This window comes from Oryzias latipes, chromosome 16, assembly GCF_002234675.1.
Source record: "Oryzias latipes chromosome 16, ASM223467v1".
Classification (NCBI taxonomy): domain Eukaryota; kingdom Metazoa; phylum Chordata; class Actinopteri; order Beloniformes; family Adrianichthyidae; genus Oryzias; species Oryzias latipes.
This window is the reverse complement of record NC_019874.2, coordinates 1,810,212-1,833,144: the sequence shown is the minus strand read 5'-3', so window position 1 is coordinate 1,833,144 and position 22,933 is coordinate 1,810,212. Positions and strand designations below refer to the sequence as shown.

The window sequence follows — 22,933 nt, the reverse complement described above, 5'->3', positions numbered from 1 at the left end:
GAGTGAACTTTTGCTTTGTTTTCCTGCTTTGACTATCTTGTACAAACCTGGAGCAGCGACCCCAAACACCCAAAGCCCAACAAAAGACCTGTCAGGTGGGTTTCCCTGGAGCGCACTTGCATTTTGAGGTAAGCCACAAGCTGGGGGACCTGTGGGGAGGAGATGCCCTCTGGTTTGTTTGATCTCCCTGTGGGCCTTAGCTGTGAGGTGACACCTCGAAATCAAGGGGGTCATGAAGTCACTGACACATCAACACCAACATAACCCAGACGTGCTGCAATTCTAGGGGTTAACATTTCCTCCTCTGTTCCTACCAGCCCAGGTAATTTTGTTATTCTGTTTGCGCCCTCTGTCTACACCCACCCCTGTCTGCTGTACATAATGGCCCCCGCCCTGGGAGGAAGTAGGCATTTACTTATACAAAACCTTGAGGAAATCCCCACCAATCCTCAGGGCTCACGTTCAGCAGCGCCCGAAACACAAAGACTATGCAAATCTGCCCTGCCTGCGTTTATCTACTCTCCGTTTCCGTTAGCACCACGGGAACCGGCATTGTGCCTTGCGTGGCGATTATCACATGTAATTTACATAGAATACGCACAGGAAACAGTACGCTGATGTCTAACAATGCAGAGAAGAGCCTCTATCGGCTCAGGAGTTATCTGACGGCACTGCAAAATTACAGGTCTAGCTTTGGGGTATTAAACCTGCAAGGTTCTCGTTTTTTTGCGGCGTGCAGGGAACACTATCTTGCAACATATTTATCTGTCTTGTTTGTTTTATAGCAAGAATCTTTTTTTTAAGGAAGTTGCATCTTTAGCTGGTCTAATCAGCTATTGCCAGTGTTTCCATTGTCACTAAATCCATGTATCAACACAGAAAGGTGCAGCCAGATTGAGGTGGGTAATTGCAAAAAAAAAAACCCCACTGCAGTGAGTGTGTGTGTGTGTTTGTGTGTGTGACTAACTCAGCTGACATGAGACATGTTGTGAATGTGAGGGATGGAAGTCATAACACTGCAGCATGGCTGCTTCCACACAAAGGCTGGAACTGTAAGTACTCTGTCAGGAACTTGAGACGTGAGGGTGAGATGAGAGATCAGATTCCTGATGTGGATGCCTCACCTGCAGGGCTGGCCAAGAAGGAAAAACACAGCTCGCCGCACAGCTCGCCGACGTGGTATCATGTAGAGGTCATGGTTTTAAATGAGTCCCTGTAAGCTCTAGTATCTGATGAACACCCAGGTTCTAGATTTTGTCTTGTAAGATTAAAATAAAGCACAAAAAATGTGAAAATACTTTTATAAAAAACAAGCATTTCTACTAAAAAGGTGTATCTGAGGAATTATGTTTATTTAGGGAAAGGTGACAACAAATGAAGGAGATGGTTTGGGCGCGAGCGTCAGTCTGTGAAGACGGCTGCCGTCTGCTACTGCGCCGCAGCCTTCCTCCATGCAAATATGTTATAGCTCGCTTTTAATAAAAGCTCCTCCAGGACGGACTCCTAACCAGAGCAGACACCCATCTGATTTACTTCCAAGAAGCAAGGCAAAAGTGCACTGCCGTCATTAACACAACACTGATTCTTTCAGAGCGGCCCTCCAAAGGCCAGTCACAAGCCGAGCATGGGGTTCTGGCAGCACAATAGGCAGCCTTACAGGCTTATCATCACCATCTTCATCATCACAATCACTGGCGGTATGATGCAGCTCAGTCATCAGTTATGAGGATGACACCAGTGACTCTCCTTCCTTAAAAAAAGGCCTGTTGCAGCACAAAAAAAGAAAAAAAAGAGTCCAAATAGACATTTTGGATCTCACCTCTGCAACGCCGCAGTGTGGAGCGACCATAAAAGGAAATCCTGTTAGACTGGGTTAGGATTTGATATGGGTGTGAATGCTTTAATTTGCCCAACAGCTACAGATTTGGAGTTTGGTGCACTGCCATGACAAAAGAACACACAACCACAAATATACGACTGTTACCAACTGCTTTGGGGTTTATTTTACAATTGAGAAAGAAAAGAAACAAACTAGTTGGTGCTAAAAAGTTGTTTTTCTTCCTTTTTTTTTACAATATGTTCGATAAAACATTGAAAGGTATAGTCATTGTGCATCGCTTTTTATTTATTTTCCACACCATTTCATGCATCAAATTGGATGCAAGGATAATTAAAACCATTTATGTAAACTGAGCCAAAGCTTGTATTTTCTTTAAAAAAGGACATTTTCCGTAGCTCTACGGCATATATCTATGTACACCATCTGTTTTTACTTTTTATCCTTTTTGTATATAAAATGACAGTATAAAAGTTAGAGAATGCACACACCTTAAGATACAAAGAATGCTGAGCTGTTTTTCAAATGTAAGATATGTCACATGGATTACTTGCATTTCACTGGTGGGCATGTACATGGAACGGACGGTTCGCTCTACAGCACACATTTAGAAAGAGAAGGTGGTAACAAACCATACAACTGGAAAATTGCTATAAGTTGATACTTCACAGCAAGGAAAGTATTTTTCTTTTTTTAACAGAAAACTTGCATACTGATGGCCGTCCACTTTCACTGATTGACTCCAAGAAGCAGCTTTTCTTCAAATTATTACTTTTTAATCAAATACACAAATGTTTTATAATTTTTTTAAAGCAGGCCATTGATACTTTAAAACAAGGAAATGCCAGGGAAACAAACAATACATCAAAGCAAAAAAGGAGAGGAATAAAAAAAAAAATACTTGACTTTTTCTTTTCAAATTAGATTTGAACAAATGAATGATATTTTAATACACATTTCTTTACAACGCCATAATTCAAACCATCTAAGGTGCTACTTCAGTCTTTCAGCGTTTTCTCTCATTCGCTTTTTAATGTTCATCTTCTTCATATCAAGTATTGTACAGGTTCTTTCTCCTTCTCCACCCTTTCTGTCCTCTCTCCACCTTCAGCATTGACGCAGTAGTTGCATTTTTGCCATGAAAAGATAAAAATCTCAAATTGAACCTTGTTTCACTAAAATACATGCACAGATCGGACAAATAGCATATAAATATATTACAAAATAAGTGTAAAAAAGCTTGGCGAATGAAAATAAAAGAAACACATTAAAAGACATGGTCCAGTCAGGCAGTTGTCACAACTAAAAATAGTAAGACTGATATTTTTCTGGTGGCTCACTCGGCCCAGTGCAGTAACTGTGAACAATGTCTTTTTAGTGCAATGAAATTCTAGTCAGTTCCACAGCTGTCAGTCTCTCCCCTCAGTGGCTCACATGCTTTCATGATTAAACTTTCTCCATTTTGTCCAGCTTCTCCAGTTTCTCCAGAGCGGTGACAAAAACCAGGTGGTCCTCTGGAGACTTGCCATGGGTCTTGCTGAGGTGCAGTTTGACTGCGTGCTTGCTGACGAATGTCCGGTTGCAGAGTCTGCACTGGTACACCGAGCCTGTGTCGTCCTCCGGCGTGGACAAGGCTGACAGGGGGCTGCCGAATGTCATTTTGTCTGTGATCACCTTTGAGGCAGCCTGCTGCTCCCGTAGGTGCTCAGCTGACAGCTTGGACAGGTCCTTCAAACTGAAGCCCAGGTGAGACTCCAGGTGGCTGATGTAGGAGGAGGGAGTCCTGAACTGGGAGGCACAGTCACTACAGAGGAACACAGGCTGGCACGAGTCCATGTTCTTCAGGAACTTGGTGCCCCCAGTCCGTCTCAGCTGGTATTTGACGTTAGCCAGCCAGTGAGATATGGTGGTCATGGAGAGGCCTGTAAATTTACAGATATGGACCCTCTCCTGAGGGCCCAGATCAGTCATGGCGTAGCGGCCCTCGGGAGTCTCCCTTAAGCTTGAGGCAAACTGAGCCTGCAGGATGAGGAGATGCTGCGGATTCCAGTTGGACTGCCTCCCTTTCCTCTTCTGCACCGGTGAGAGGTCCTCCAAAGCGTCCTCGAACGTGCTGCCATCAGCATCTGACTTCTCCGAAATGGAGGAGGGCGTTGAAGACTTGGGCGTCAGCCTACCTGTGAGGTTCTTCACCATGTCAGAAATATCCATCAGAGCGTTCTCTCGCAGAGGAGAGGAGACAGACTCAGGCGGGGAAACTAGGGGTTTGTTGCCGTTTACACTGCTGTTGCTCACCAGCACGCTGGTGTTGCTTTTACTGCTGCTGTTAGTGTTAGACTTATTTTTACTTAGATCTATAGGCTGATCGTTGTTTTCGTACAGCTGGTAGTGGTTGATGGGCTCAGCTGGTTTGCCCTGAGGAATGGCATTAAAAGCGGGTTTATCCATCATGCTGTTGCTGATTTTATACAGCATAGACAGAGGATCTGCACTTGGGTTTATGGGCTTGGACGCCTTCCCCAGGTGCGTGTTCATGATCGACTGGAGTGCACTGAGAGGGTTGACGAAAGGGCTTTCAGGTGAGTGATCTGTGATGATGCCGAGACTGTTACAGCCATTGGTTACAGGGGATTGGCATGCATCAGAACCATTCTTAGAGTGACTGTTGTGGCCATCTACAGGACTCTCTTTGGGTTCCTTCTTACAGATTAGATCTGAATCCACACTTCCGGGGCTGCTACTTCTCAAACCAGATGGTTTTCCTACAGAAAGATCGTTGGGAGACGGTAGCTGCTCTCTCAGTGCAGGAGAAGGAGACTTGCCTAATGATGGAGGCCTGCATCGTTCCATGCTCACCACCTTCTCCTCTTTTTCCTTCTTGACGGTGGCACCTTTGCCCGTCACTTTCTCCACAAGCTCCTCCATGGCAGTGACATTGCTCCTCAGGGGTGTAGGAGAAGAAGGGCTATGAGGGGACTGGATGACAGAGTTGGGGTCACTCACAAGACCTCGTAGCCCACTGTTGAACATTGGCTGCATCTGAACACTTTGGACGGTTGGGGGCAGAACAGTGGCAGAGCTCTTCATGGCCCCCTGCAATTGGTAGGCGGCATGAATGCTGGGGTAGCCCCCCCATGTGGGTGCGCCTGTCTGGGCCTTGCTGATGGCACTGGATACTGTGTTTTCAAGAGATTTCAGAATGTCCAAACCTTCTTTCGGTGCCTCCTCGAGATCTTCTTCTCTGAGGTATTTATATGACGTGATATCATTCTCCGATTTCTCACTTGCGTCATCCTTTTCCTCTTTGATTTTTTTATCCACTGGCTCACAGCTTTCAACTTTTTCCTCGTCCCCCCCTTCCCTTTTTTCCTCTGATGCAGAGGAGAGGGCCGGGGACACTGGTTGGGACTTAACACTACTAGGAACTGGGAGTCTGGTTGTGGTTGGTGGTAATGGAATAGACTGGATCTTCTCTTCCACCACTGGATCAAAGACTAGCTGTTTGCCCTTCTTAGATGCAGAGTTTGTAACCTTCAAAAAGTGCCCTGTGACCATCATGTGGGCAGTTAGCTGTTGGAGTGTGTCGTGTGAGCTCCCACACTCCATGCATTTGAGTATCTGAGCTTTCCGTGCCTCAAACTGCCATGTATAGCTCGCACCGTTTTGGTAGCCATATCGATTGTTCGGAGTCACGTAGGGATTAGCAGTAGCTTTCGTGTCTTTGCCTGCGTCGCTCAGAGGAATGCTGCCGACACCGCTGCCAACGTGGACAGAGTCTGGGGAGCAGGGCGAAGCTAGAGCGTCTTGAATAGCGCGTTTTTTAGCTGACGTTGGCACCAACTTTGTAGCCAAGGCTGGCACTGGTTCTTTTAGAGGCACTTTCTGGTAATGCTTGGTCTTGATCATATGAACGCTGAGATCTTGCAGGGACTCAAAAGAGTGACCACAGTACATGCACTTCAGCACCTTCTGAGCATCCTCCTTCCCTTCCATCTCCATCAAGGAGCGCTTGCGTGGCTTGGACCAGCGCTTGCCCTGATCCTCGTCTTTGTCCTTGTTGTCATCTCGATAGTGGCCTGTCTCGTTCATGTGGACCGTCAGACCCACCAGTGTGTCGTAGGCAGCGCTGCAGTCTTTGCAGCGAAACTTGCTTGCACCAGTAAAGACAGAGCCATACAGCTTGTTGTTCTGCCGGTAGAGCTGCACCGTGCTGAAGAGGCTGGGCTCAGGTAAAAGGTGGTATGGGGTCTGCTGAAGGGTTTTGGCAAGTGCCGCTTGGTGCCAGTCATAAGTGATTCCGCTACCGTTACTGGCTGCACCACTGCTGCTCCCACTGCTGCTGGAGGCACTGTGGCTGCTAACAGAGCTAGCTGCAGTGCCATTAGTGGCACTCACGTTGCTTGTGTGGTTGACAGTGGAGGAGGAGCTCCTGCCATTGTGGTGACTGTTAGCCACGCTGCCACCACTGCTCTTGTTAATGGTGGTTGTTGTAGAGGCAGAGGCAGTAGAAACAGGCTCTGCAGAGTTTGGGGCACCATTGCCACTGCCAGCTGCAGCAGACTTAGACTTCATGATGTCCATGGTGAGGCTTGACCAAGAGGCCTCTGAAATGAGGTTTGCATAGACAGCGTTCATCCGTGCCAGACTGTCCTGGAAGGACAGGCCGTTACTGGGACGGAAGGGAGAGGGAAGTGCAGCGCCTTCCCTCTCCTGACCATCCCTGTAGGAGGGGCTCTTAAAGTCTGCAAGTCGGTCACTGGCGTCGCTGAGCGGAGATCCATATCCAGCATCAGGGTTAGTGCCGTTACTGAGCGGGGAGTCTCTGTAGCTAGGCGGCTGGCCTCCATCCACATCCTCCTCTTCCTCGTTGCACAGGAACTCGGCGTCCTGACCGTCTAATGATAGGCCGTCATCCTGAAGGTGCTCCTCCTCGTCGTGATCGGCTGCCTTGAGCTCATCCTCGGGCATGTACGCTGGAAACCAAAGAAAGAGATAAAAGAGGTCAGCTCTGTCGAATTAAAGATTTACAACACACTAACAGGACCGCTGTCAAAATACCACGAAGTGAATACTCGGTGATTTGAAATGCAGGCTTTCAGTCTCATCCAAAGTCAGCATGCGTGTGTGCGTGTCTGTACGCATGCATGCATGCATGAGTTTGTGTGTGTTTTGCACACATGTGGCTCTGAAAGCCAGTGGTGAAAAAAGCCTCCAAGGGAAAAATAAATCACTGAGCTTCTGACAGTTGTCCTTTTCCTTCCTAACTATCTATTCTTCCACACATGCCTGATGTTCCCCAGGAAATCACTGGCTGTTTGGCCTTGTTAGCCAGCTGCATGCTTGGCTCTTCAATTCTCCCTTTCCCTTCATTTTTTTTCTTTTGTTCAACCACAGTTTCATGCTGTTATCTCATCGAGTCCATTTAAAATTATTAAGCGTTTTCTCAACCTTTTTTGATGGGATTAAGGTCAATTTTTAACCTGAAATAATAAGCAGTATCAGGCAGAACAGTGGCATTAAGGTTCGAAATGTAACATCTGCCCCCGAAGAAAAGAGTCCAAACTAAACCAGAAGAAAAAGAAAAACCTATTCTGATCAAAAATGCAGAAAAACCCAACAAACAAAGACGTAAAAGGTTTACTTGAGGGATACAGAAAGGCAAAAACAAAGAAGACGAGTGTGTGTGTGGAAGGTGGGGAAGACACTGAAAGCAGCAATAAGTAGGAGAGACGGGAGGTGGCTGGAGGGAGAACAAGTGAGTGAAAAGAAGATGTGCAGGAGAACGAAAAGTAAGCAGGAGGCTGCATTGGAGCGAAGGGGAGGATGGGAAAAAAAGGGGGAGAGAAGACTGGCTGTGAGGGAGGCAGGGAGACAGGAAAGACAACCCCCTAGCTTCTTCCTTTATCTCCTTCCTGCATGGTGAGATGTGTGTCCTAGATGCCAGTATCAGTCTCTCCTGATGAAACAGATGTGCTGTCAACTTCAAACGGCACGCTAACCTGTCACATCATAATCTAAGTGGACATAATACCTGATATATATACACTGGCACCATTTACTGCTGCCTGAGAGGAGATGGGTGGAGGAGGTGGGGGAGGTTAGCAGCTGCACCATCAACTGTGACTGCATGATGATGTGCATGTGTGTGAGCGCCTCCCTAAGTGCCTGCTTCGTTGGAACGCGCTCGCTTTCCCGTTCCTATCTGTTTTCTTACACACTTTGTAGTTCAAACCTGAACCCACCGACCATAATATTGCCTATAAGACTGAGTTTTCTGTGTACCACTGATACACCCCTACCTAAATGAGCAACCCCCCCCTCCAACGCCTGACAGGATTTTTGTGAAATGAGAGCGCTACAGGAGAACCTGGCTGCGCTTCAATCCCACTGACAGACTGAGACCGAGACAGTTTCTAAAAGTCCTGAAAATCCCTGACACAGCAGATTAGCATTATGTGGCGTACTCGCTACCGCACATCTGCAGAGCGTCCTGCGTCCCCCCGCCTTCCCTCTCACTAACCGTCTTCCAGCAGAGGAGGCTATCAATACATATCAGCCGTTTACAGTACAAAAGCATCCTGCAGAATGGCTACACACTCTTGGCAAGCCCAGAGGAACTGTGCAAACATACAGTAGGAATTACCTACGTGAGTCACTCATGTCAACTGGAGCCAGAGGAGGGGAAAAAAAGCTGGCAGTGTTCAACACGCACACCGGAATGAGAGGCAGCACATCAGAAATCTCCCTGGGTGAGTGACAAAACACAGACTGCAGCAGGGAGGGGCTTCCAACCATGTGCAGGTCGCCAGGGAACTCTTTGACGATCCCTGTCAATCAATTCCTGTCCTACTATGTTGTCATGGAAACAACAAAGAGGGAGATATCAAAAGCACACAGACAAAAGCCTGGGAGAGACAGACATCTGTAAAAATCACAGGCAGCAAGTGGACAATTTTGTAAGCCATAAACGCAAAAAATTAGAGGGGAAATGCAGCTAAGTCTGATCTCTTCATCTGTTTTGAAAAGCTGCATCCATCCGGACAGGATGCCAAAACGTGAGGAGATTATTAGGGGCTGCGCATTGACTGAATCACAGCAACTAGAAGATGCGTGTTCCTGACTGGCGAGCAGATTAGGCTTCTTTTTCCGGTCCTGTATGCACATATGCGGAACAACATTAACAGAGAAGGGGCGGGGCCCGAAACGCTCGCCGTCCCCGGCAGTTTGGTTTGCTGAGAGGGTGATCGCTGTGAGCAGGGCCATCTGCACGGGCGCCAAAGCGCCTGTCACTTTTGCTCGGGGACGTGCCGCCATCAAGGAGACAGGCGGCAGCGCGGCCAGGATGGGACCGCAGACTCACTGTCAGAAGCAGCAGCAATCAAGCCCACCACCAGCCACGCCACATCACCAACAATACCCATCGAGCAGCCAAGAATTAGCACTTTAGTGTCACTGATCTCTCCAGATATCTACGCTCAAGGTTAATGCAGGATTCAACACAACGTGCTCCAAAATGGGCTTCCAGCTGCTTCTTTATGAGCACCTCTATAAAAGGTGCATCAATTTGTTCTGCATGTCACCAAAAATTGTGCTGGAAGCTTCAAAGGTCTACCCATGTATTTTGTATTATTGCTTTTCAAATAATAAGTCTTCTAAGTCAGGCATGTCCAAAGTCCGGCCCATGCGCCAAATGCAGCCCGCGTTCAAACGTCTCCCAGCCCACAGGATTTGTCATGAAATCAATAATATGCAGCCCCCAGAACTTTCTAAGAAGTGTGTGTGCGGTTTCTGGATTGGGATTGGAGTGCTGTAAACAATCCTGGACCTTTCTGTCACACTTCCCTGTAGTTGCTAGAAAGAACAAGTGGAGAATTATTTTAGTCAAACACAAAACAAATTGTGTTTGTACTTTAGAATAGGAAAACCATTCATTTCTTGTGCTTTACATTTAGAGGTTTATAGAGACCATTTAATAGTGAATATTATGTAACATTTCATGTGAACTGTACTTTTATGTTGACACAAGCTTTTTTTTTTCAGACATACTTTTTCTTCATTTTATTTCTGGTCTTCAAATATAGAATCCATAGTAATTTGGGGGAAAATGGATTTAGACGTTTTCTGTTCTATGTGAGGAAACCAAAAGCATCCCATTGGACCCCCTTGTTCCATGTTTTGCCACGACAGATGATTTATTATGACTACTTGCTGGTAAATTCTGAGTCTCATACCAGCACAACACTGAGCTTAAAGAACCACTCCAACTAAAACAGTGTTTTTGGTGTTTTAACATGTTTCCAATAATGGAGGACATGTTTAAAGAGAAGTGGCTCAAATTTGCATTTCTGAATATTTCTTTTTCAAATTGAGCTTGAAAAATACGTAGAAAAGACGCTGGAAGGGCAACAAGCCCCCTGCTCCTCTCCATTCTGATGCATCCACTAGTGGACGACTAGATCCATGAACCACTTTTATTTCCTCGTCTGAGCTGGAATCTGGATCCAAACTGCACTGATTTGCTCGCCATTTTGTTACACTGGTAATGTTAGGTTAGGAGGGTGGGGGCTAGATGGATAACAGGAAGTGTGGGAGGGCTTACTCCATGGCAGGGGGAAACCTCTAACAAACTCCTGCCGCTCTGCAGAGACTATGTCCTAGAAAATGATAAGGTTTTTGATTTAGTCAAAAAAATGGCACAATCAGAACCAAAAGGCCAGTGGGAACAAAGGATGATGGGAGTGGGACTTTAAGTCATCTCTAAACATTTCCCTCTAAAGGATGTTAACTACTTTCTCTTCTGACAGGATTTTTGTAAATACTCCAGTCAAACACTTCCAGCAGACATGTCAGCACTTTGGCAAGGAGCGATGCAGAAACTTATCACTCCTTTTTAAAACTTTGCTCTCTCCCCTCTCTTCCCCTCCTCCTCTCCCCTCTTTTCTTTGCTGAGAGTCTGCTGGTTGTTAAATCAATATAACTCTCTGTCAGGCCCGCGGAGCTTCACCATTTGGCCGCTGTCAAAGCCAAACAAACCAGATAAGAAAGGCAGAAAGGCAATGAGACGGGAGGGAGAGAGGAGGGGGAGCAAAAAGACGGCGATGAAACCAGTCAGTTTCCCCTCCACCGCCAGCCCCCCCTCTCCAACACCCCTCCTTCTATTTATTTACACGCATTTCTTTATTTATTTGATGCGAGTTTGGGAAGAGCGGGCAATCACGGCAGTCATTTGCGGCACTAATGTCCAATCGCGCACCCCTTCACTCATGTGATTTAGGCAGTGCGGGTGTGGGTCTGAGGCGGAGAATGGCGGTGGGGGTGGAGGTGAGGGTGGGCAGGGGCCGTTTAGGCCGGCCCCTAATAGGAAACTGGCAGTCTTATTCCTTCCCCAGATTCTGTTTGTCACCCTGCTCTCCATTACGTGCCTCTCAGCTCTGATGGCTTTGGACAGGAGCTGATCAAAAAGCCATCGCTTGACCTACACGCCGTGGCAGAACGAGACTCGCACAGGAACGGGGGGGTGGGGGGGTGGGGGTGATACCTCTCGGACTGGGACAAGAGGGCTGTAAATAAAATGACATTATTATTTCCTCTGTCCCGTCATGTAGAAAAGCCAATTATGGTAATGCTGCTGCCGGCGTGTCAGAGGGAGTGCTGGGATGTGCTTTCCGTGAAGCGGCTAACATGAGAGCAATGCCCTGATCAGGAACACAGGCCTCAGTCTGACAAGAGACTGAGCAGAGAGGAGGAAGAAACAGAAATGCAGGGGGGAAGAAAGGAGACAGAGATGTGAAGCTGCTGCAAAGCTGTGTGTGGGCCGTGTTTTCCAAACGGATAAATATTGAATTGTGTGGAAGAGGAACTCATTTTACCTGCAGCCCTGGTTTGGATTTTCCATTGTCACTCTGCAGTCGTGTGAGCTTATTTCACTTTGCAACAAATCAATTAGCACAGAGTGTTGTCATTAGTCTTTTTAAATCCCGCTTCATTTTGGGAACAAAAATGGTGAGAAGTTCAGGAGTTCATGAAATATACGTGGCTGCACCTCAAATTCTGATGCGATGAATTATGCAGAGACGACGGTGAAAGAGCCGGATATTGAGGGTGATCATTTACTCCAGCGGCTAATTCGCTCTCATCTAAGGCATCCCTTCCTTAACATTCCTCCTGCGTTCGATGGGAGGACTCTCCTTTAAAATAATTCCTCGGGTACCTTTTGCCTGCCCTCCATTACCTCCCTGGTCTCACTTTCCTCCTCCTCCTCCTCTCCCCAGCCTGGCTCACACGCCCACATGGACCCCTCCCAAGCGTAATAATGGGAGCATATGGCCTAGGCAGCACCTACAGAGCCTTAAATAACTGCTGCAGCATTCCAGCTCGCTGTACCAATTTATCCCCGCACCACGTTTCAAAACATTTTGAGTCTGGGTTGAGCCGAGCAGCCAGCGGCGGAGCGGACACGTTGCCTTCAAGTAACGCGGCTACATAATGAAGGGATGTATGAAGTGCTGTGCAAACAGGATTAGCATGAAAAGGCTGTCTTATTGGCAGTTACAAGCAGAGTGAGTCAAAGCAGAGCTTTCCTGGGAACTGCTTCAGGTCAAGCTGAGCTCCAGGAGAATGGCTGCACTGTGAAAAGCTGCAGATGACGGCCTGAAGATCAGCAGAGCGACCAGCGGAGGTAGCCAGGTTCTGACCCGCGGGATCCAAAGCATCAGTCACCTCCATGTGCTTCATGTGCATGTGGGATCAATATTTTGGTGCAACAACGAATCGACTTTATTGATGAATCAAATCTAATCAACCTGAACCATTAAAAATTCATCTCAAAATGAAATCACAATTGGAAAATACCTTTTAGATTGAGACATGGTAGGTTTATTTTACTATAACATAGAAATGACCAAGTGCATCAGCGGACAACATACATGTGATGTCAGCAAAAACTGTTTAACCATCATTCCAGTCCAATGTGTGGACAGACTTTGAATAAAGTCATGTGACCATCCAGTGTCTAGAATGTTCTAAGAATGTTCCCTTTGGATTTTTTGGATGTGGAAAAACAACAGTGGGCTGAACTTTAGGGAACTAACATTTTGGCTAAAAATGTCCTTATAGTAATTCAGATCGCTTAAAATGAACCAACATCGACTAAGAATTGGATCAGAAATTATAATATGAATTGAATTGTTGTTGAATTGAATTGTTACGCCCCCTTAATATTTAGCAAAAATGAGGGTCAGAGTCTGGAGAGGTCAATAGTACAGCTCACGTTCCACATGTGTCACCATGCCCCCGCCTTGGTTCTGAACCAACGTATAGATTAATGGGCAGTTTTTGCCGTAAAAGTTGTGTCTGAGGAAGATCTGTGTGCGAGGAAAGCGTACGTGAGGAAGGTGCTGGTGCTTTATTTATAGAGCAAATGCTATTTAAAGATCAGTTCAGAGAAGCTGCTTGCAGGCCACAGCCAAGATCCCTCTCCATTACAGAGCGGTGATACCACACACACACACACACACACACACACACACACACACACACTGCAGTCTGTGCTTTTAACACCGCCGTGCAGTGACAATGCAGGCAGAATTATGCAGCACATACAGCATAAGCACGTGTTAGTTGGTGAAGGGCCTGCTGGGGGAGTGCGGGGGGGGCACTGACTGACTGTTCTTCATGGAGCAGAGCAGGCTTTAACATGTTCAGAGATCAATACAGCCGACCAGAAATAATCGATTGCAATTCATCTGGCTTTTTTTTTACTTCTCACCTACTCGCACTGAGCTGCAGCTGTCCTGCAACGTAACCCATAAATAAACATACACACATTTGCAAACACAGTCATGCAGTAACACACACACACACACCTGAACAGCTAGAGCTATGGCACCCTCAATGCAAGAAAGCAGGTTCAATAAACCCCCGTATGGAATTTATTTATTTTTATTGAGCATATCACCCCATCCTGGTCCTCTCTGCATAACAAGGCCTGTATAATTAAACCATAAATTTCTGTGCGCTCCTTTAATTACCACAGACAATGTCAGGAGGCGGCAGAGTAAACAAATGGCTTTGAAGTGAGCTCGAAAAGAAAATGCTTCGACACAGCCATGGAGAAGCTGTTCGTTTTGGTGGGGAATGCTGTTGCACTTGAAAAGGATGGGAAGTTCAAAAGGGTGCATGAGCAGTACAGTAGATATATTTATATTTATATATAGATATTTTTTTCCCCTCCTGTTTTATCGAAGAATTGAGGGATGCAGTTGAGCTATTGAAAGGAGAAATAATCAGCGCATTGCTGCAAGCACGACGGTGGGCAAATATGTCGACTTGGATGAGGCGCACACGCATGCAGCTCCTAATAAAGCTGGTATGCGCGTGTTTGTGCACACATACGGTTTTCCTGAAAGTGCGAAGGTGTGTTTGTGAGTAGTTCTCAAAGCTCCCCGCTTGACTGTGACTGCAGACATCCAGTGCAAAGGCTTCGTCTTCTACAGTATATGTGCCGCGTGTGTTTGTGTGTGTGTGTTGTTTGTACATGTGTACGTATTAGGTCAATGTCAACACACAGACCTGCTTCTCAGCAGCTTAGCTAATTACACAAGAGCCCTGAAGGCCACTTAGAACAGGTTAGCTAATTAACAAACAGGCTGATTGCAGATTAATTGAGAGGTGTTCTTAATCTTCACCCCTAAATGCAATGACAAATGCTAACCGGCGTTAATTAGGCTGGTATGGAGAGCTGAAACTATACGCTGTCCTTACAGATGCTGTGGCCGGTATGGATGTGCAGCTTGTATCCAGCAAACAGCAAAAAGAAGGCTGGGCAAAGGACTTACAAGAAATAATTCATTTGTGCCTGTTGAAATATCATTTTCTTCAATGATTTGTGATCTTCACTGGTGTCCATGGATTTCATGAAATCTTTCCGCCTTTATCCACCTTTGTCATGGTAGGGAGAACACGTGAATGGAAGGGGGGGGGGTCATCTGGACCCCATGTGATAGCAAAACTGAAGATGGTTCCGTCATGAAGGCTGTAAAACACAAAACCTTAAAAGGAAATCATCACTTTGGTTATAAATATTTAGAGAAAAGCTTTTCTGTGCTTTTCTAGAACAAATTATTTCTGTGTTCCTCCCAAACGACTCCAACAGGAAAAAACTGACTTACAAGCAAACCTTTAGTTGAAATGACTAAACAAAACATGCAATTTGCATTTTATATTATAGATACTCATAGATATAGATTATAGATATTCATATATTTTCATTTTTTTTATTCTTGTGATACATTAAGGGAACTGTGAGGTGACTATTAAAGAGCATATGACTTATTTTAACAAAAAGTTACGTCTCAACCCAGAGACATTGTTCACCAGATGTCAAAAAATGTATCGGCCGTTTTTATCTTTTCCTAAGCAGGGCTTCGTTTTTGGAAATTTCTGGTTTTGTTTTGTTCTTTAAAGACTTTTCTGATGATGGAGGACATATATGAAGAAAACGAATCTTAAAATGTATTTTGAAAAGCTTATTGCTCTGCATTTTTGTTGAACTGGTAATGTTAGGTTGGAGGTGTGAGGGGCTATAAGCTAGCAGGACAGTGTAAACAGAGAGCTTTCAGCAACTGAAACTATGCCCTAGAAAATGACGAGTTCTTTGTTTTTGGCTAAAAACGGCATAATCATGATAACTTGGAACACTTTTCTAATAGATCCAGAGAAGATCGGAGTGAAACCTAAAGTAGGTTTAAGTATGTTTATATCTTCTTTTATGGTGTTTGTTCTTTTGTTTTGCTGTGCAAACTCCTTGTAGCAAGCATGCTAACTGTGGCGCTAACTGTGTTGTGCCTGTTTCTGATTTAAAAACATCCTGTTTTTAAATATGTAATTTTGTCACACTGATTCAATATTTGGCCCTTTAAATAAGAGTTTTACTGTAAACATAATTGATAACAATAAGTGGTCATTAAAGCTGGAAATAATTCTGTCAGTACCAAAGCCTTAGCAGGGATTTGAGCCAGCAGCCACAGAAACAAGTCCTTTAAAAACTTCTTCTCTGTCCTTCTGCCTGGATACATTCATCATCAAGTTCCCCCTGTCTATCACACACCTGTGCCTTTTAAGCTGGGCACCCTCCCCAAAAACATATCAGACTCCACCTGGCCTCTTTCAACCTCTGACCCCCCCCTCACCAAAATCTGTCTCCGTCCTCTAATCCCTCCCCCCACCCATTGACTCCATTGCTTCTTTCTGTGCTTCCACCACCTGCGCTTTTAAATCCCCACCACCGCCAAGATGGCCCGCTTTACCTGAACACACGGCCGAACAAATACACACAAGAGTCCCCCCTCCCACACATAATCACCCCCAAGCACGCATCTTTGCCCAGATCCCTGGAAACACACACAAACACCGGCATGTCCAAACACACACATGCACTGTCCCTGACGAGACAACAGCCAGCAGCAGCTGCTTCCATCTCCTAGCAACAGCAAGCCTGATAGATGACCCAACGATGGATAATTACCGTAAATCACCGCAGCTCACACACTGAAGGCGAGAGGGGGAGAGGGAGCTGGAGGAGGACTTAAAAGAAGGGGATGGGGGGGGGTGGCTGAAAGGGATCAGAACTGGAGGGCTGGGACTGGTCATGTGTGCACTAATGCACCTTTATGACAGCAAATTCATCCGCCTCGCAAAGGAAAGGCACACGCACTTGGTGATGACCACACAAACTGTCACGACGCCCCCCCCCCTCTGCCAAACACACATATGCACTCGCATCAGCATATATGTAGTGCCAGTCTGAGCCAACGCACTGGAGCCGTCCCCCCTCGCCTCCCTGCAGAGGGGCTTCCATGTCACAAAAATCCTCCACTCAGAGGCCCATCTGAGCCAAGCAGGTGCTGTACCGTGGATCTAAACAGCACTTTCTAGAACCACAGACTGCATGACACACGAACACGTCAGACTTTAGGTTGGCTTTTGTCATGCAACCGTCCTAGAGTCCAGCATTCAGTCGGCTGAGTTAGAAACTGTTGCTGAAGCTTCAGTGGACAACAGTACCTTTTCTCAGAGGAGAATCACCAAGACAGTAACTGATACTACTGTCTTGTATATTTCAAAGGGTTTTCATTGAGTAGAATGACACATATTATTGTATAAATCATGGATATTTCTTTGTTTTTTGTTGATATTATGTTGTAACGAAACAAAATAACAAATCTGTCTAGATGTGAATAAAAGTTAGCAGATCCTTTAACGTGGTCAAAATCTCTCTAGCTCTACAGTTCTGTTCACGACGGACTCAGCAACGCGCGTTCAAGTGACCACTGTCAATTTAAAGTCTATGTAGACCCGTGTACACGCGTGTTCCACGTGTAGCCATGCAATTCTGTTTTCAGACTCTACATACAAAATACAGGTCCATTGAACAGGGTGTTGACAGGTAGTGGGTCTTTAAAGGAAAGAAGCATTCACTTGATTTTAGATAACAAAGTCCCTAAAAAGATAAAGATAAGAAACCCAAAAATCTTTAGGATTTAAAAGCTTTTCCAATCACCACTCTTGGGAAACACTTACAGAAACGTGATCAATGCAGGGGAGCCTCCGAAGTTTTAGACAAAGTTTACTCAGACTTCTTCAAAAATAAAGACACACTGCTGCTTTTTTCCACTCTCCCATCATGCAGTCTGTCCCTCTTGTTCCCTTCTTTCTTCCGCTCCATCCCCCTCTCTTCCTGAGCGAGTCTTGGCTGCAGCAGACATTTGATCTGGCTGCCGTGTGATAGATTGACAGGTAATGAGGAGGTTGAAGGGGCGTTGGAGACAGGAGCAGGTGTTCAGCACAGTCTTTTTGGCCAGCGCTAAGCTGCCATGTCCTTCACTGCTGTACCGCAGCACTCCTCTTCCTCGCTCTCTCACTCCTTCTTTCCTTCCTTCTTTCCACCACTCATCCCTCCCTCCCTCCCTCGCTCCCCCTCTTCTCTTCCGGAGAGAAGAGGACGATGCAATCCATCACGCGATGACACGGTTGGACACAGACTGTCTTTATATGGGGAAACGCATCGGCCGTGGAAATAAATAGAGAAACATGAAGTCCCATGCTGGCAGCAGCAAAGCGGGCCTCAGACCCATCAGTCAAAGCGTGTTGAGCGGCGGTCCAAACGACCTGCCTACAGACGGCTAACGCATAATCACATGTAATCACTGCCCCCTCTATGACATCAACGTATTTCTATATACTATACTTTAAAGGACAAAAACGTTTCAACAAACATAAATTATATCCATCCAGTCTTTTAAAAGTCAAAACATTTCTTAAGTTTTGCAGCACAGTTTAGAACTAATCACCATAAAAATGCATTCTTTTTTGAATAAAAACAGTTAATCCATCAAATTAAAATTGGCCGAGGATTGGGATGACTCAAAGGGATTGAGGTCCGTCCCTAATTTAATCTGTGGAGGACAAAAGTCTAAATATTTGTTACCAAATCAAAGTTTATACAATAGAAAGGATCATGACCTGCTTTTCTGTTCATGATTTTCACTGTTAAAGAAGCACATTTTTCACAATAAAAGATTGAAATCGGACCAAAAGCATTTCTGTCAGAATAAGGAGGGATTGTAATTTGAAAGGCTACAGGAAGTTTCCTGTTTTTGCTCATCTGGTTTATCGACCTTGTGCCGGGCAGTGCGGCCTCGCCGTGAAATCAACACCAAAAGTAAACAGCTGTTAACATGGAGGGAGAGTTAAAGCAGGAGACTCTGTGTCACACACCTGCTGAAGGCTGCACAAATTCTCACAAGCACTCATGGCTGATTTAGCTGCTGTTGCTTCAGTCTACAAGCACACAATTACGCTGATAACAGTTAGACTTCAGCATAAAAGCGTGCCTTGGAAAAAGGCACAGTAACCACAGCTGTTAAAGGCCTTTATTTGGAAAAATTTGGCTGATTTGAAGACGCCGGTCTCACATACTCAACAACAATTTGTCTTTTTGAGCACATTTGGAGCAGTTCAAGTCCTGCTGATAGAGTCAAGTGTTGCTTTGAGCAGCACATCATCAGAAGGAGAAAATATCCAAGAACAGAAATAAGGACAAGATGACGGTTGAGCAAATCATTTAGAATTGGAAGACCCACTCCAACAAAACATGTGTTTTGGGGGTTATTTAGCCTGTTTTTGATGATGAAGGACATATTTAAAGAAAATTATTTCTGTTAATACAGGAGCAGACAAAAAACAGCTGTTTGAAGCGAAGCTTATTTGTGACGTCGAAAATATGTTGGGAGGCCAGAAGCCCCCAGCTCTGCTCCATTCTGATCATCCACTGTCAGACAGACAGATCCATGAACGTACGACTAAACTGTACGACTGGATGGCTCTGATACATTGCTGCCATTTTTGTTGCACCGTTAATGTTAGTTTGGGGGTGTGAAGGGCTGTACACTAGCAGGAGAGAGTGTAAACAGAGAGCTCTCAGCAAAGGAAAGAGGGAAGATTGGTGGGTTTTCTCTGCAGCGATGGTTATGGTTATGCCATTTTTAGCCAAAAAAATGGCATAACCATAATTTCAAAAAACAAACTTGGAGTTTTTCAAGCAAAAAAAAAAAGGAATTTGGAAGATTTTCTTATACATGGATCCCTACATTTGTAGGTGGTTTCCCTCAATATGACCTCATCATATTGTCTGGATCTGATTTGTGTCATAAAAACCTTCCGAATGGTCTATGCTTCATGTTCCAGAGAGCAGAGAGGATCTAAAACTCCTCCTGCCAGCTCTATCCTTAAAAACACCTGACATCCATTGAGGGTGGGGCTATTGCTATAGTTACCAGAGGGGGAAAACAAGGCTTCCAACTATAAATCCACCCCCTCCAGTTTACTGCCCAGCATTAAAGGACATGTCACCCTTGTAAATCAGCTGAGCGAGAAGACAGCGGGCTAAAACAGGCCGCATTTGCATGTTCCCTCAAACATTCCTGAGAGGTGACCACACAGCTTCGTCCACTCCACATCATGAGTTATGACATCTGTGTCTATTTCTTTCTCTTTTTTTAATAACTACTTCAACAACTGAGTTTAAAAAATGATAGATCCAAGCTCCGGTGAAACCAGAAAAGCCGCTTCACCTGGACACTTTTAGAATAATTCTCAATAAGAATTAAGGGGAGAGCTACGAAGCTTTGTCACACAACTAAAAAAAAAACGTTTTTATACGGGGAAAAAAGTCATTGATGTGAAATCAAACACACACTCCTGTCAGGGTACAACTTTCCTGCTAGCACACAGGCAAAAACAGCGTTGGACGCACACGCAGACACCCACACTTTTTAAGCCCTCGCCTGGCATCAGCTGTCACACAACCTGTCTCTGAGAACTAAGCAGAGACAGACGCTGTCAACTTAGAGTGCGTCAAATGCCCACATCCAGCCAGGCAGAGGAGAAATCAAGCCCGTCTCCCGGTATAATTTGCGCTAATCCTTCATAGGAGATAGTGAAGTCTATGGCATATCTGCCTAATAGCATCAGTCACCGGCAGGTTCTAATCTCATAGTCAGACCCATTTCCATCACTGACTGACGACAAAAGTACCAGCACAAAGTGTGATTACTGTCTTTTTTTCTGCATTTCTGCCTGACTTGAGTCCTGATAATGAAGAAGAGAATGAGTAAAAAGGAGTACAGAGAATTTACAGAAGACAGGTGGGCAGAAAAAGTCAGGGCATGAACTCCTCTGAAAGAGAAGAAACTGTGGAAAAGAGAGTGAAAACCTCTCATTCAAGAGTTTACCCGAAGACTCGCACCCTTCCGTGCACGCACAGCCGTGCACGCTTGCATAACTCCTTTTCAAAAGCGCCTACAAGCAGCGGTGTTTGTCCTGCTCTGCTGGCTGCTTCACCACGTGCATTTGAATGCCGACTGGAGTGCATCCCTCTCTTTCAGACAGCGCAATAAAAGACGACTAGCACAATGAGGGCTCTTTTCAGCCAAGTGGGGAAAGCACCAAAAGAGGGGGGGGGACCTGCAAAACCGCAGTAGCACTTCAGCCATAAGGCTACAATGAGATGCTGAGCCAGAAAACCGAAAACAAACTGTAAACATGGCAAGTCCTTGAGCTGCAGTTCTCTCCCAGCCTCTAGGCGTGACCCGGCCAAAGCGGGGACACAAAACCAAGCAGGGTTAGTGCACGGGTCCTAATGAAGCCCTGAATCAGTGTCTGATGAGAGCAGGCTGAAGGAGGTCGCAGAATGCAGACGGCTACACACCCCACCGCCAGGATGCAGCGGGAAAACAGCCACCAGAGTGAGGGGAGCTCACAAAGATACACGCACCAGCATGAGCCGGACCCTTCACCGGCAAACACACACATGACACACACTCATCTAAAACCCATTAACCCCCCACCGCTGCCGCCACCTCAAAAAAACGCTCGCCTTGCCTATGGGCTGAAAGTCCCGCCTCTTTCCTCAATCCTGCTCATCTGAATAATATCTGCGGTGATGAATGGCACCACAGCTCTGATATCCACAATCAATCTCAGCTTTAAAGACACATCCATCTTTCGTAACGCTCAATGGTGGGCGGCGTTGCAGGAGGTGTTCGGGTGCTTGTCTGACCTCCTGAGGGGAGCTGAAGGTGGGGCGAGAGGAGGACGCGATGATGGAGGCCAGGCGGGGTGCGTGGGGTCTGGAGGAACTGAGTGATGGCTGTCCAACTCACATCTGGCAAAAAACGCGGCTGATGAAGACAAATGCCACGACCCCGCCCAGCCACACAAATACAGAGATGGAGATGGAGGCTGGGCCAACAGAGGCTGCGATATGGCAGCGGGACGTGACGGCATACAGTCAGCCACAAGTTACGGCTGTCTGATCTGGAAACAAGCCGCCAAACTCTGATCAAATAAAAAAAAAGCTGCTACTGTACAAGGGAAAGCCCTCAGGCTAGGGCCGGCCCCTGTTACAGTCCACAGAAGTGTGTGTGTGTGTGTGTGTGTGGGGGGGGGGGGGGGTTTAGTGAGCTGGAGTGTTTAAAGAGTGAACTATCCATGACCTGTTTGAAAGGTCACCCCTCGGTGACGCTGCCGCTGAATATTCTGCTTAATGATACACCACCTCTTTTAACCCCCGCAGACAAAGCAAGGAAACATTATCCAGCGTCACGAGGGCGACCCCCACATACCCCCCTGCTCTGTTTTTGTCTCATTTCCCACCCCCCTTCACTCTCCACCTCACTTTGCCCCGTTTTCGGTTTTGAATAATTAAAAGGAGAATTCCTCCCTGAGTTTTGTGGCTCTTCTTCCAGCAGCCTGGTTTAGTCCAGGTGAGTCTGAGCAAGGAGTGATGTCATTTACAAAAAAAGAGCAAGTTCCAGTTTTCTTTGCTAATAGTGTAAACATCCAGATCTCACCCACTAACCGTATATGAGAACTGGACTGAGTGAGTGTGACACCACCCATGGAAAATGGTTTACCTTCGGCTCCCATGAAACTATTTCAATTCAGTTGCCATTTTTTGGTGACACCGACGCATCGGTAAGAGTCATCAGTGAGTCTGAATCAACATTTCTATCACAGTGCGTTTGTTGGAAGTCCAAGAATGGTTATTCTGAGTAATGGCTGCTTATTTCTCTATGGAAGTCTATGGGATTTGGCTGCTTGGAACCAGTGGGTACTTCCTGTTTATCATGCCAGGGGGAGGGGTCACTCAGTCCAGTTCTCATATACAGTTAATGATATTTTCACCCAAGCAAAGACATTTCCTTCCTTTGAACTTTGATCACCTGTGAACATGGCGCGCCAAGGTAAGGTCCTATCCAGACACAGCAAAGGACAACGAGGGCAACCAAAGGAGTTCATCACTTCTGGAAGTGACCCGAACCGTCTAACTGCGGCTGATGAAGAGGCCCGATGAAGGTTAGGGTGGAAAAGGTGAGTCGATGATGGATGAATAGAGTGTGGAAATTGAGTACATACAGGAAAGAGCGATAATAAAGCGGTGCATGCATGCATGCTGCAACTGGACCTGCACAGACTGCGGCTTGGTCAACATGCTATGAAACAGGACCAGTCTATGTGACATTCAGCACATCTTCA

General features: G+C 46.0%; 1 protein-coding gene across 2 annotated transcripts in view; it reads right to left on the bottom strand.

Moving 5' to 3' along the window:
* Nucleotides 1-1,972: 1,972 nt before the first annotated feature.
* Nucleotides 1,973-22,933, bottom strand: part of tshz1 (teashirt zinc finger homeobox 1) — a 33,244-nt gene continuing 12,283 nt past the window's right edge. For both annotated transcript variants that reach the window (XM_023964707.1, XM_023964706.1), the window contains exon 3: nt 1,973-6,810. In XM_023964707.1, the coding sequence (XP_023820475.1) occupies nt 3,284-6,810 (3,527 nt within the window). In that variant the 3' untranslated portion in view covers nt 1,973-3,283. The remainder of the gene's footprint in view (nt 6,811-22,933) is intronic.